The 14,197-nt window shown below is 40.3% G+C and overlaps 2 protein-coding genes across 3 annotated transcripts in view; one reads left to right on the top strand and one right to left on the bottom strand.

Moving 5' to 3' along the window:
* Nucleotides 1-8,463, bottom strand: part of TSGA10 (testis specific 10) — a gene marked incomplete at both ends in the record, with an annotated part of 28,280 nt that extends 19,817 nt beyond the window's left edge. The window contains 9 exon segments of the mRNA XM_082784632.1: nucleotides 1,656-1,733; nucleotides 1,889-2,062; nucleotides 3,331-3,380; nucleotides 3,383-3,530; nucleotides 5,006-5,059; nucleotides 5,063-5,071; nucleotides 5,812-5,879; nucleotides 5,882-6,023; nucleotides 8,398-8,463. Of these exon segments, the coding sequence (XP_082640758.1) occupies nucleotides 1,656-1,733; nucleotides 1,889-2,062; nucleotides 3,331-3,380; nucleotides 3,383-3,530; nucleotides 5,006-5,059; nucleotides 5,063-5,071; nucleotides 5,812-5,879; nucleotides 5,882-6,023; nucleotides 8,398-8,463 (789 nt within the window).
* Nucleotides 8,464-11,465: 3,002 nt separating this feature from the next.
* On the top strand, nucleotides 11,466-13,264 carry LIPT1 (lipoyltransferase 1). Of its 2 annotated transcripts, none has more exons than XM_082757569.1 (2): nucleotides 11,466-11,587; nucleotides 11,811-13,264. In XM_082757569.1, exon 2 carries the CDS (start codon nucleotides 12,076-12,078, stop codon nucleotides 13,195-13,197), a length of 1,122 nt encoding a protein of 373 aa, XP_082613695.1. In that variant the 5' UTR covers nucleotides 11,466-11,587; nucleotides 11,811-12,075; the 3' UTR covers nucleotides 13,198-13,264. The 2 variants fall into 2 exon arrangements, with proteins under 2 accessions (XP_082613695.1, XP_082613696.1); XM_082757570.1 differs by having other exon boundaries at nucleotides 11,491-11,582.
* The last annotated feature ends 933 nt before the right edge of the window (nucleotides 13,265-14,197 follow it).

Genomic DNA, 14,197 nt, shown 5'->3' with positions numbered 1-14,197 from the left:
TCAGTAAGCTCCTGGTGTACAGTACCTTCCTCAGTATTAGTGCCATAAATTTCATGTTCAAGCATCATCCTCGAAGGATATTGAATAAACTGAAGAAATAAAACAACATACCTAAAACAAGACTGTTCCTGATATTCACTACATATCATGTGTCAAGTGTGTTATTAAAGCTAATTTACTACTCAGAGGATTCATTACAGATGCATTCGGTTTAATAAGATAATCTCTAGAACTATATTTACAAGCTTGATAGGATTTAAAATGTTGAAGGGGAAAAAATAAAATGAACTATAATTTATAACCACAAGATCTAGGAGAAAGAGGCACTACAGAAATCAATGCTTACCTATTTAAAATCAAGTTCTACCCTCAAGAATTCTATTCATGTTATTAATGTTTCATTTTCTATTTTAGGGCCATACATTAGCAAACAACTGAACATATCAGTAATTTACACCATAATAATTTACATAGGAGAGAACAGTATAATTTAATTTTCTTTTGGAGCACTGGGGCTTAGTAAGACACCATCATCAGACAACTGAGGTTGGAAGGGACTCCAGGGAATGGACTCTAGGCTGAAGTCCTGCTCAAAGTAGTTCTGAGGTCAGGTTTGTCCAGTCAAGTCTTGAAAATCTCCAAGGCTGGAGACAGTTTCACTGCCTGACTGGCCTCACTGGGGAAAAAGGTGTTTCCTTGTATTCAGCGTGGACCTTTCTCATTTCAACTTATGGCTACTGTTGCACATCCTTCCACCATGCACTGCTGTGAGAAGTCTCGCTCTGACTTCTTGCTGAGTACTGGCAGCTAGCTCATAGGTCCCCCTGAAGCCACTTCTGTTCCAGCCTAAGCAAGCCCAGCTGCCCCCAGCCTCCCTCACAGGGCAAGTGCTCCAGCCCTGGCTATCTTTGGAGCCCTTTGTTGAACTTACCCCAGTTTGGCAGTGTCTTTCTTGTACTGGGGGGCAAAACTGCATTCTAGATGTGGTCTAACGAGCACTCAGTAAACTAGCACTCAGTTCATGCACAGCTCACTGTGCACCAGGACCTTCAGGGTCTTCTCAGCACAGCCGCTCCCAAACCCATCAGTTCCCAGCTCATATTGGTGCCAGGGGCTCTTGATCCCAAATTCAGGGCTCGGCATTCATCTTTTTTTCCTAAGTATTTTTTCCATAAGGTTCTTGTTGGCCATTATTCCCAGACGTTGGTCCCTGTGGACAACAGCCCTATTCTTGAGCATATCAACCGTTTTCTCCAGTCTGGGGAAATCTGCAAGCTTTATGAGCATATGTTCAGTTGCTTCTTTAAGAGATGAAAAGCTTAAACAGGACAGGCCTCAGAACAGACCCAAGTGGCAATCCACGTTTCCAGCCCCCAGGCTGAGTGAGACATTAACTACTGCCTGCTGAGCCTGACCAACCCATCAAATTCTTCCCCACCTAGCTGCCCGCCCATCCAGACCACAGCTTCCTAACCTGGATACAAAAACACTGTGAGTAACAGTGTCAAAAGCCTTGCTACAGTCTAGGCAAATGACATCCACTGCTCTCCTCCCGTTATTCCCTGACAGAAGGCAGTAAGGTCAATCCTGCAGGATTAACCCTAAATGTCACCTGTATTACATTTACAATTCTATAAATAATTACTTGCCCTTACATTTTGAATAGTAGTTTCTAGCTCTTCAATTCTCTGCTGCAAATGAGCCTTTTCACTAAATGCAGTCTCTTGGGAAATCTGTGTCAAATAACAATGAAATCACATATAGAACATCAGAGCTCACCACAGAAAGGTAATGCAATTAATGTATTAAAATAGAAATCTTTAGCAACTTTAATTACAATACTGTGTAATTTTTGCATCAAAATAAGCTTGAGTGAAAAAAATCAAACCTTTAACTGCTCCCTGAGACTGTCACGCTCTGTAGTCATCCTTCGGAAATCTGACAGTGCTGTATCCCTTTCTGTCTCCACATGCCTTAACATAGCTTGAGCTGTCACAGTACTTTTAGGAGTCCTGGGGCATTTGATAAATTCCTGACGAAGCCGGGAAATCTCTTCCTGTGCCTGTTTTTAAAAACAGCAGTATAGGGGAAACATGGAATAAATAATGTAGCATGTTACCGTGTATATAAATCACAAGTAGGACTGGTTAAAGAATTTCAGTTAGAATTGCTCAACAGAAGAAGTAGATTTTCATCCTAAAAAGCTTGCAAAAAGCAATTATCAGTGAAAAAAAAAATTACCTTTTAGTAGGCCAAAATAACAACACATTACATTAGCACATCATGGCAGCAAATGGAATTTTAGTAACAAAATGGAGAATAAGAATAAGGATCCTAAACAATAACACTCATGAGACGTTTCAGCAATGTTTTCAAATCAAACTATTTCAGTGTTTGGTAAAAATATTTTTGTTTCTTACTGCAAAACTGTAAAATCTTCTGGTGTGGGATAAAACTATGACTACAGTGAATATAATAAGGCAAATATGTCTGGTAGTGCAGAGCAACCCGAAAACTATGCCATATGACAGATGAAGCAGTGATTTATGCATATATGCTTCAATTCAGGAAAGCATTCTTAACTCAGGTCAGCACTTACAACCTTGTGCTTGTATTTAACTGTCAAATTCAGACTTTTCATAACTTATTTCTTGAAAGAAGTATCATGAAAAATACTTGACATCTTTCTTGTACATCACTTTAAGTTATTTCAATTAACCAAAATAACATAAACAAAGTTACCCGTTCATAAAGCTTGGCAATTTTGTCTCTCTCAGCTGTTAAAACTTTCAAGTTACCCTGAATTTCTGCCACATGGCGCTCATACTTTTTCAGCGTTGACTTAAGTCCTTCACGCTCTCTCAATATTTTCAAAACTTCCAGATCAGAACTCAATTCCTTAAAGAATAATGTGATACAAAGTTAAAGTAGAGAAACAAATTTTCATATCTGCTTTGCAAATTTACTTAAAAGGTGTAATCAGACTTCAACCTAGGTAACTAGATGGTCAAGACTGTTCATACACATTTCTTAATATTATAAACTCTTCTTTTGAACAGCAAGTGTTTATTACAAATAGTACAGGAATTTTCAGAAATCCACTTAATATATTCAAACGTTAATTTGATAATCAGGCTAAGAAATTATTAAAATGTAACCAGTTAAAGCCACACATATATATTCTGTGTGAAGCATTAGTTAATTTCACATTTTTTGCCATCAATATGCATTGATTTAAAATCAATTCGTTTTTCTTCCTGGTAATATGTCATCAGATAAACCAAAAAGACTGTATTATTCTTTTTGTTCCAAAGTGTTTTCCAAGCTCACCTGGATGGCTGATTTTTTTTTTGACATGCTGCCACAGGTAGAGCTCCGTTAGGACTTGAAAACACGTTTCTAAATACCTTCAGCAAATTCTCAGGTTCACTTTTATAGTAGTCTCTGTCCTCTTCCAATGTCTTAATAAATGTGTCAAGCCTGGAAGGTGCCTTCCCTTGTGTTATTTCACCTTCTGTTCGTAAAATAACCTGTATTTAAAAAAGTAAAATAATTCATTCACTGAAACAGAACTTTTGTAATGAAAAAGTATAAAATGGATAAACATACTCTTCGTAATGAAGATATCTAGTTAAATATTCAAATATTTATAATATAAATACAATAAACATTTAAAAATAATATTTCAAAGTAACTTCTGAATGACAGTATTTTCTCTTTTATGTTAAATTGCAGAGCATGCTTGAATGTCCTTCTAAAGCTGACCTAACAGGACAGAAAAGGCCATAAAAGCTAAGTGTTAACTGACTTGGAATATATCCGTTCATAACTAAGGAGGACAATTAAATAGATTTGTATTGGAATACAAATACAAATTTTTAGTATGAAAAAAATAGGTCACTGTGTTTACATAAGATCCATGAAAAATGAACTTTTGAAATGGAAATAACATCATGCGTAACTAATTCTAGTTGAAATCCAGAAAGTAATGCAGGGGCCTAAAGCAGATTTTGAAGATGAACTGTGGTTCCAGAGTTCAAAACTGCAAAACTAATCCTTCTCTGTTACAATCCATCTGTTGAACTCATGAAAGTTTAAGCAGCTAGGGAATATTAAGCTCCACAAATTTCTTTCTTCCTTTTTTTTTTTTTTTTTTTTTTTTTTTTTTTTTTTTTTTTTTTTTTTAAGACAAAATCAGAAATAGACTTAAAATCCCTAAAAAGTTATAGAAGTCCCCTAAATCTCTCAGCAAATCTAGCTCTTAAATTCCAAACTCTCTGGCTGAAGGATCAAAATCTTTCAGGGGTAACTGAACAGTAAGCTCTACATGCCCAGTGTTGTGTTTTTTGTTTGTTTGTTTTTCAGAGGGGATTCTTTGCAGAATTGTGGTATAAGGTCAAATATAACATGCATGAAAGTAAAAAACAAATTCTTCCCTCATACTCATCACCACCCCAGAATTTTGAGAAAAATCTTAAAATTATGGAAAGAAATTAAAATCATGACTAAAAAAAAAACCAAAAAACTTATCAATTTATGTTTCAGGTATCCACTTAATATATTCAAATGTTAATTTGATAAGTAACATTTATCACTGGCAAATATTTCTACGACATTGTAGATGTTTCTAAATATTCCAACAGTAATGTAACATCTGAAACTAGATAAAATAATAAGATAAAAATATTAAATATAAATGTTGTTTCTGTTTCATAAATGATTTACAAGGTATTCAAAATAGATAAACATATTTTCATAAAAAAGTCAGATTCTTAAAAAGATTCTCAAAAGCAAAATCCTTAGAGTTAGCTGCAAAACAGAAACAGATTCCCATCCATTTAGCAACAGAATGACAAATGAGAACAGACACATTTATCCATTCTTTAACTCACCTGTTATCAGTGAAAACAAAGCAAGTGAAATTAACTAGTTAAAATAATAATTTAATATGGAAGTTGCCTGATTTCATAGCTACATATGTATTAAGAATGCATGTTTAACTCACAGATTTTAGTGTTTCCACTGTGCGTGACAGCTTCTTTATCTTGTTCTGCTGGCGTCAGATTTGAATCTACCATAAAAAAATTGAGAGAAAAAGATGCATACATTTTTTATAATCGTTAGGGCAGATCCAGCATTTTATCTGATGTATTCTTTTGTACATGTTACTATTATGTACATGCTATTGTTGCAACTAATATTTTGTATATGCTGCTTAGTTATTGTAGGCTGAAAATTTAACAACAATAAATTTAATATAGAGGAGAATCAGAAGTTTTATCTTCAGATGCAGTCCAGGATTCAGAAAACCAGTAGCAGTTGAATTACTCTCAGGTGAGGAAATGAAAAAGGAAGCATGTGATACTTGTTCCAAGAACTGTTTTACCAAGAAACTTTTGAATTTAGGGACAGTTTGACTATCCCTATGGACTAAAGAAATATACATGTAGTTACACCAATGGCCAACAACTATCCTTTCTTCCATCTGAATACTACATTAAATCATGTAATTGCATGTGCATAAAATGAAATTTGACATTATCATGTGAAATCAAAAGCAATCTGCACAGAAATTTCAGTATTTTCAACTGCAAATGTGACTTTAATCCTTGAACCATTTTACACTTGAAAAAGATCAGTTATCAGAAGCTATTTTTCCTTCATTCTAGGAAATATACTTGAAAGCAGAGATGAAAGCTAAAAATTCAGCCGAAAAGGTCAAGAAAACAAACAAACAAAAAAATATATCCCCATATTAGGAAGTAACATTAAAATAATCACTGTACGATATTATTTCTAATAAGCAGATACCTTTGCTTCCTCAAGCTCCTTATCAGTGGTATTCAGTAAGAAATGGTTTCCTTTTTGCAGCTGCTCAGTTTGGCAATTACAGCAAGTTCTTTACGCAGATGATCATTTTTACAGGACAGCCTACCCACTTGATTTTCAACCACTTGCTTCTTCTCAAGCAGTTGTATGACATGTTGCCTTAGCTCATGGTTTATTTTCTTCAGATCTTCAATCTATGAGGACAAGGAAGAATAAAATATTTTATCTCATCTTCAAGGATCTGCAGGAACTACTTCACAGTAAGAGGCCTGGTCTCAAGGTTTCAACAGCCTTACTCACCATGGCTCTGTCAGATCTTAGGAGAGCCCTTCAATCACCTCTGAGATAGGGCCATACATACTAAAGGCCAGCAGAAATTTATCAGATCAATTTCTAATATTAATTCATCAACTAATCAATATAGAATTAATAATTTCCCTGAAACAATATTGTCTTAAAATATATATTTCATATACAGCCTTTTTCTAAGAAATGAGAGTTGCTAACCATTTGGGCAAGTATCACCTCACCTTTAACACCTCAGTTTAAAGGAGCATCAGTTCCTCATACAGCTTTCCAATGTTTTGAGTCCTCAGGTTTCTACAATCCCAGTCTAACCAAGAAATGAATACGCTGCGATGCAGAAAGTCCCTTGGTTACACAGACTGATCATGTAATGCATGAAAAAGTCAGTATCTCAGTAGTGATTTCTGTGACATTCACTAGATTCTAATAATCCAAGGGTTTTCTTCTTTTTACTAGCAGTGTATAAAAAATGCATTTTGAATTATTTGGAAAGACATTAAAGATTCTTTGCAAAAAAAGCTTAGTGGGTGGACTCTGTCATGTGACATTCTGTAGCTTTTAATTTTACCACTTCTGCTCAATGGATATGCAAATACATTAAGAGTCAGTGAACAAAATATGAATTGATTTTCATTATAATTTTATTTTTTACATTTTCATCAAACCTGATCCAGCTAATGCTACTGAATTAATACCTAAGCACAGTCACAAACCTATAAATGTGATAATTACTGAGTGTTTGAGTGAAAAAGCAGTTTTAAAAAGAAAAAAACAAACAGAAAGCATGCATGAAGAGGAGTGCAGGCCACATCTGTACCTGTGGTTTGGGATTCCTGCCCTTTTACTGAGTTATACAGGTTGGGGAGAATACAGCTGTGGTGTTACTGAAGGAAGTCCACAATGGTGCCCACTTTTGACAGTGAGAACAGAACTGCTAACGAAGGGCATGGAAGCTAAATCCTACTCTGCATCGGATCATCTATTACGTAAACACCTACAATGACAAGCCACGAGTAACCAGTGATACCAAAAGCGTTTGCATTGCTCCATACAACCAATTTATACCTTTCTCCCCCCTTCTCCTACTCTTGGAAAACCAAGAAAGCTCCGACGCACTCAGAGCTGCCATATTTAGACTACAAAATCAAGGATTCTTCATGGAAAATATTTTTTTAGCCATCTCCTTTATGAAGCAGGAATTGTAATTGAGTGCCTTAACTGATTGCAGTTGTGTACATGATGCTATATGGTGAAAGCGGTGTCTAAGCAGACAAAAATACTGATCCCTTAAGGCTTTATGGACTCAAAACCCAATACCACTCTACCAACAAAACTTCATAGCCAACAAAAACCCTGAAGTACAAACAACCTTTGCCCCTAGCATGTCTTCGCACTCTGCTCTAGCTTATGACAGCCTGTTCCAGCAACACAAACCAGGGATGAGAACAGTACCACTTCTGTAATCCCTAGCCACAAAAGGATGGAGAATAGCATTATTATCATCATTTGCAAGACAGAGGAAATACATGTTAGTAAGAAATGTGGACATCACGTGCAAATTATCTCCACCTACCAGCATCTTCTAAAATACCAAGCATGGGCAGAAACACTTGTAAACATTGAAACTCCATTCAATTCAGCTGAACACAGGGACATGCAGCTACTTATCATCAACTCATAGTAGTGCAGCCTGTGATTCCTCAGAAATCCATAAACACTTTGGAATAAAAGAAAGGAGAGAAAGATAGAGTGCTCTCTGGCAGCTTTCTAAGAATAAGTATGATAAAGTAAAGTTGCTGGAGCCCTCAGTGAGAGAAGGAAGAGCCAGCAAGGTGGGGAGAGTAGCAAGCACACCGATGCCTTGCAGTGCAGTTCAGTACCTGCCAGTGATACTGAAAGCCCACAGATCCAGCACTAGAATACAAACATGCAACTGTTCACCAGCAGCAAGTTCTTCAGCACCACCACCATGACCACAACAGCTTCTGTCCATACTTACATTCAAGAGTTTCAAGGAACTTTAGGGCAGCTGGTTCACCGTGTTATTTCACTACCACATACATCCTACTTCGAGTCAAATCCCGGTCACCATCAGGCTGACCAGTAGCCTCAACATGTTTTTAAGCAGCACCCTAAGTGGTGGCTTTGTTTAGGACTATGATTCAGTTGACAATTCTGGGTATCTACAAAGAGACTTCTAAGTGCAATTCACATGATCCATTTTGGACATTCATCCTAAAATTAATCATATTCTAGGAGTACCTGTTTCTTTCCTCTGACAGTGAAGACAGCCTGGACATCTCTATTACACCCACCATCATTTGACATGTCAAATTACGTAAGCGGATCCTATCCTAACATTCTGTTCTCTCTGACCGAGATACTCACAACCATCTCCAATTATGTGCATCACCCAAGTCCTTCCAGAAAGGGAAGACAGCAGATCACAGTCATTTACAAGCTGCTAGTGCCTCAGCATCTCACTGTGCTAAGGATTCAAATTTGCAGGTAGAATATGCAGCATTTGCTCCCTCACAGTACTACTTTTACTCAATCTGTGGAAAAGAACTTTTTGAAGTTATTTGCAGGAGGAGGCTGACCCCCAGCTCCTCACACCTTCCTTTCAGGTAGCTGCAGAGAGCAATGAGGTCTCCCCCGAGCCTCCTCTTCTCCAGACCAAACACCCCCAGCCGCTCCTCACAGGCCTTGTGCTCCAGGCCCTGCACCAGCTCCGTAGCCCTGCTCTGGACATGCTCCAGGGCCTCGATGTCCTTCTTGTAGTGAGGGGCCCAAAGCTGAGCACAGCACTCGAGGTGCGGCCTCACCAGAGCAGAGCACAGGGGGAGGATCACCTCCCTGCTCCTGCTGGCTGCACTATTCTTGATACGAGCCAGGGTGCCGCTGGCCCTCTTGGCCACCTGGGCACACTGCTGGCTCAAGTTCAGCCGAGCACCGACCAGCACCCTGCATTCAGTCAGGTCCCATGGACTAGCCCACGTCCAGCTAGTTTAAACAGTCCCCAGTCCGGTCGCCCCCCGTCCCGTCCCGGTTGCTCACCCCGCTGCGCTCCCCTCCTGGCTCCCCCCGCCCTGCTGCCCGGGGCGGGCCCGCCACGCCCCAACGGCTGCGCCCCGCGCGTCCGTTGGGCGCCGGGCAACGGCCCGCGTGCTGCCCGCCTCACGCCGCCGCTGCCTCTCCGCTCCCGGCTCCTCAATGCCGCTTCCAAAATCCTCACAGGTCTCAGGGCTGAAACACTACAGGCAAAAACAAGCAAGAGATTAGAAATTAAAAATAATAATAATAATTAAAAAAAATCTGGAAAAGTGTCACTAAGCAGCTGTTGCTGGATCCTGTCAAGGGGTGAATGCATATTCTGGTTTATAATGCAATATAATCCAGTCTGTAAATTCGTGCTCTTATAAATTCAGTTTATAAATTCATGCTTTTTGCATATTGACAATATTTCGAATTATCTTGCTGGGTTTGCCCTCAGCAATAGCCACTTTTCAGGAAAAGTACTTCTCCTTGACTATGTATTTTACTCATCAGCACATGAGAAACACCCCTCAAGGCATTTTTAACTGTCCACCTAGTGTTCTGCACGCAGCATTTTTAGACAATTCTGGTTCTAACTAAAAAAATAAAATTATAAAAAGTTGCCTTAGGCCCACCTGCTTGCACCCTGAAAAGCAAGGCGTCCAACAGCTCACGGTATGTTTTTACTGACACCCCGTGGCAAAACGTGGAAGCGACGCAACGCAAATTTCTGAGGGCTAAGTGCTATAAAATGGAAACAAATCCCCCCGCACATTTTTTCTTTCAGTAACATCAGAAATCCCAAAGGATGCGTTTCACTTCCTCCGACCAGCGTTCAAGGGCTCTTGTTCACCTTTGCATTATACCAACTAATATTTGGAACTCTAAATCAACACGGTTTTATGGATGAAGTTCATGTGCATTAAGGCTATGTATTAAGGGAACAGTCCACCCCAGTGCCAAGCTGAGCTATCACCAGTCTAATTGAGCAACAAATTATGCCCACTTCAAACTGTTCAGAATAATTACCAACTTGTTTTTTAATGTGATAATGCAACATGCCAAGTGCTGGGGTGCATGTCACATCAGGCTCCTTTTAGTCTCACTCTCATGTGGTAGCAGTTTCTTACTGTTCACTTGCCCTACTACACCCACACATTTCTTTTAAGGGTTTTGTAAGTTATGTTCTTGCTGTGAATGCTCCAGTTCTTCAGCGGGAAACAACCCCAAGCTCTCATCTTTAATCTCTCACTCTTTATCTGCCTTTTTTTTCTCCTTCACATTCCAGGGAATGTAGGTGTACTAGGATTGTTTCTTCACTCAGAAGATGAAGTTGATTCAGGCTCTACAATGAATAATTTTATTGGTAAAGTGAACATACAGAAATCTGGGAATTACATTCCCAACCCCAATTTGCTTCCTCGAATGATTTGTTTCATCTGAATAAGGATATCAGTTTGGTGTTTCTTCCCAAGTCACTTAATTCTAGAACAAGAAAGAAGAAAAAGAATCCTACTTGTCACTGTTCTTCTTCAAAAGGAATAGCCTACATTTGTGATTTCTCACAACCCACTCTTCCAACCTTTTTGTCTACAATTCCTTCATATCTTGGGAGTCCTATTACTGAGGAATGAGAGAGAAAAGCATGTAAGGTATCCTTCATGAATACATGTACATCGGCAAGAGATATGGGTACCACTGAGGATAAAACTTAAACTTGCAGCTCTGATCATTGCCCCCCAAGTCTCAATTTAAATACAGATGATAGGCCTTGTAGAATTATGGCTTAGGTCTTATAGACTTTAAGAATTGCCCTAATCAGTACAAATGTGAAGACAATCTGGTGCATACAGTCTGTAATCATCTAGCCTTTGATCATTTCCAACTTGCTATCAATTACGCCATCAGTATCTAGTCTCTATATCTTCATGAACACCGTGGATATTTTCTCTGAATTTGCTAAGCCTCTGTGCATTGGTCTTTACTTGTTCAGTCTCCCTGTGAAGTCGTGAACGCTTCTAGCATCCAGAACATCCCGTGGCGAGGAATTAATTGCACAGACTGGTCTTGCACAAGCCGTCCACTTTTATATGTTGTGAATTTAGCTGGCGCGGTCCGAGTGACGATCAGCACTGGCCCGTTCCGTTCAATACCACGTACACACGTACAAACCTTTACCACATTCCCCCACTGGCGCTGCCTGTTGGTTTAAAGCAGGGCTTTAGCCCAGCCCAGCCCAGCCCAGCCCAGCCCGCCCCTGCCGGCGGCGCACGCTCCAGCACCTCTAACCCGGGAAGCGGAAGGCGCTGAGGAGGGCGCTGAGTGGCCGCCAACGGCTTTAACGATTTTAACGGCTTTAACGGCGCCCCCGTTCCCTCCCCGCCCCGCCGGGAGCAGCGCGGGGCCGGCCGGTGAGGTGGGAGGGGGGAGAAGATGGCGGCGGGGGTATAAGATGGCGGCCGGGGGGCGCGGGGCTGAGGGGTTCTCTTGACCTTTCTCCTCGTGGAGTCAGTGCACTCTTATCGGTGAAAATGTGTTCATAAAGCTGTAGTGCTGTAGCTCAGTTTAGCAAAACACAAACGAGAATGTATTGAGGGAGAAAATAGAGTTTGCTTCCACCTGTTCCCTCGGTCTTTCAGGCACTAGAGGTGACCAACTGCAAGGAAACGCTCCTCGGACAGCCCCAGCTTTTGTGTGAAGCACATGGCAGGGATGGAACAGCATCGTCAGCCTCTGGAGGAGAAGACTGCCTTGTAACTCAGTAGTTTGAGATCATTTTTACTTTGGGAAGAGCATGACTGCAGTTAGACGTTCCTTGCTGTCACAACAGCGGGTTGTGTGCTTGCCATTTTCGTCTTTACCAGGCCACATATTCTTTCCATCTCCTGTTTCATTATTAAAAACATGGTACTCCAGTCATCATTCAAGAACTGCCTACAATTATCCTGCATCCTCAGGACTCCAAAAGCTGGCTTCAGAGACGCAGCTAGTGGAGGACTCATTATCCAGTCTCTTTCTAATGATGTTTACCACAATCTAGCAGTGGAAGACTGGATCCATGACCACATGAATTTAGAGAACCGGCAGGTCCTCTTCCTGTGGAGAAATTCCCCAGCTGTGGTAATAGGGAGACATCAGAATCCCTGGCAGGAATGCAATCTCAAGCTAATGAGGCAAAAAAATATAAAACTAGCCCGGAGGAGAAGTGGAGGAGGGACGGTTTACCATGACTTAGGCAATATCAATTTGACTTTCTTCACAACGAGGAAAAAATATGAACGAATGGAAAACTTGAAGCTAGTTGTGAAGGCACTGAAAGCCTTGCGGCCACAGTTAAATATCCATGTCACTGACAGGTATGACATCTTGCTAGATAGGCAATACAAAATCTCAGGTACTGCTGCTAAGCTGGGAAGGACAACTGCTTATCACCACTGTACCTTACTCTGTAATGCAGATAAGTTTGTTTTATCTGATGTGCTAAAGAGCCCTTATAAAGGACTAAAAAGCAATGCCACTCCCAGTGTGCCTGCATCAGTGAAAAATCTCTTTGAAGAGGATCCTAGTTTAACATGTGAGATGCTCCTGGATGCCATTGCTGAAGAATATGCTATGCAACACCAAATAGATCATCATATCACCTTAATAAACCCAACCGATGAGACTGTGCTTTCTGGAATTAATAATAAATCTAAAGAACTACAGACCTGGGAATGGATTTATGGGAAGACACCAAAGTTCAGCGTTAGCACATGTTTTAACATGGTCTATAAGGATTCTGTTCTTGATGTTAAAGTAGATATGGATGTAAAGCATGGAAGAATTGAAACCTGTAACATTGATCTGCCAGAGCAGTGGCTGCCACCAGCACTGTGCAGTGAACTGGTGAAGAGCCTTTCTGGCAGTAAGTTTTGCCCAACCGAAACCACTGCGTTATCAAGCACGTTACTAAGAATGTGTCCACAAGATGATGAGTTGCACAGCAAGTGGAATCTGTTATGTGAGAATATGACAATGTTAATGTGACTCGCATTTTGAAATTATTAATGAAACCTCTGCTGCTAATTTATTGAAAACAAAATTAAAGGGTTAATTTCTACAGGCTTTTACTCCTCTTTATTAGCTATCAAAACTGTTTAGTCTTGTGCTTTTGCTAAATACTACCTCCTAGCAATTAGATTTCACTCTGCCTGTATTAAAGGTTCCCAAGTTGTAAGATGTAAGCCACTGAAAGAGGCTGCAGCCCTTTATTGCTCCATGCTGATGGACATCATCGCTGCTTAAACCAGGGAGAATGGTGCAGGCATCCCACACTGCTTCTGTGGCAAAGATGGTACAGATTGGCTGACAGAGACCAGATGGGGTGGATGGAAAACTGATGCTGTGCTCATGCATTGGCTTCTTAGTCTTTATCTCCTTCCCTGCAGATAGCAGCTCAAAGGCCATGTCTCAGTCCCTTAGCGTGCCTCCTTCCTACCAGGCACAATGACAGGAGTCGCTGCTGCTGTAAGCACTGGTGTGTTAGCCAAAATAGGGAATGCAGATGGAGGAAGAGCTTCCTCATGTTACTAGCAGAAAACTTGCCACTGGAAGGCAATAGCGAACTGAAAGTGACAGTTCTCATGTTAAATCATAATAACAGCTCAATACCTAAGTATCATGAAAGAAAAGCTGAAGATTATTTCACTGTTGTTGCAGAATAACCTGAATGCCATTTTGACTAGGTCAGAACGGGAGCAGTTTATTGCCATGGCTACAGGAGGGAACACAGTGCAGCAGAGTGACAGCCTCTGCTGACGGGAACACTGCCCAAATGAGGCTGTTACAGAGTTTATGTTCTTCCAGGCTATACGACTCCACCAAATTACCCTTGAGCAGTACTTAAATTGTAAATGGGAGGCTCAGCAAAAAAAAGCTGTAAATTTGCCCTGTTTAGGTGCAGGCACATCAAAGTAGATTCCAACCCGGGCACAGTATGTAGTACAAGCAATTTTCATGAGTCTTTTTCTAGGTTAAGAGGGGCAGC

The sequence above is a fragment of the Aythya marila genome (assembly GCF_965140915.1).
Source record: "Aythya marila genome assembly, chromosome: 1".
Taxonomy (NCBI): Eukaryota; Metazoa; Chordata; class Aves; order Anseriformes; family Anatidae; genus Aythya; species Aythya marila.
Note: the sequence above shows the minus strand (reverse complement) of the source record. Positions and strands in the feature narration are given on the sequence as shown.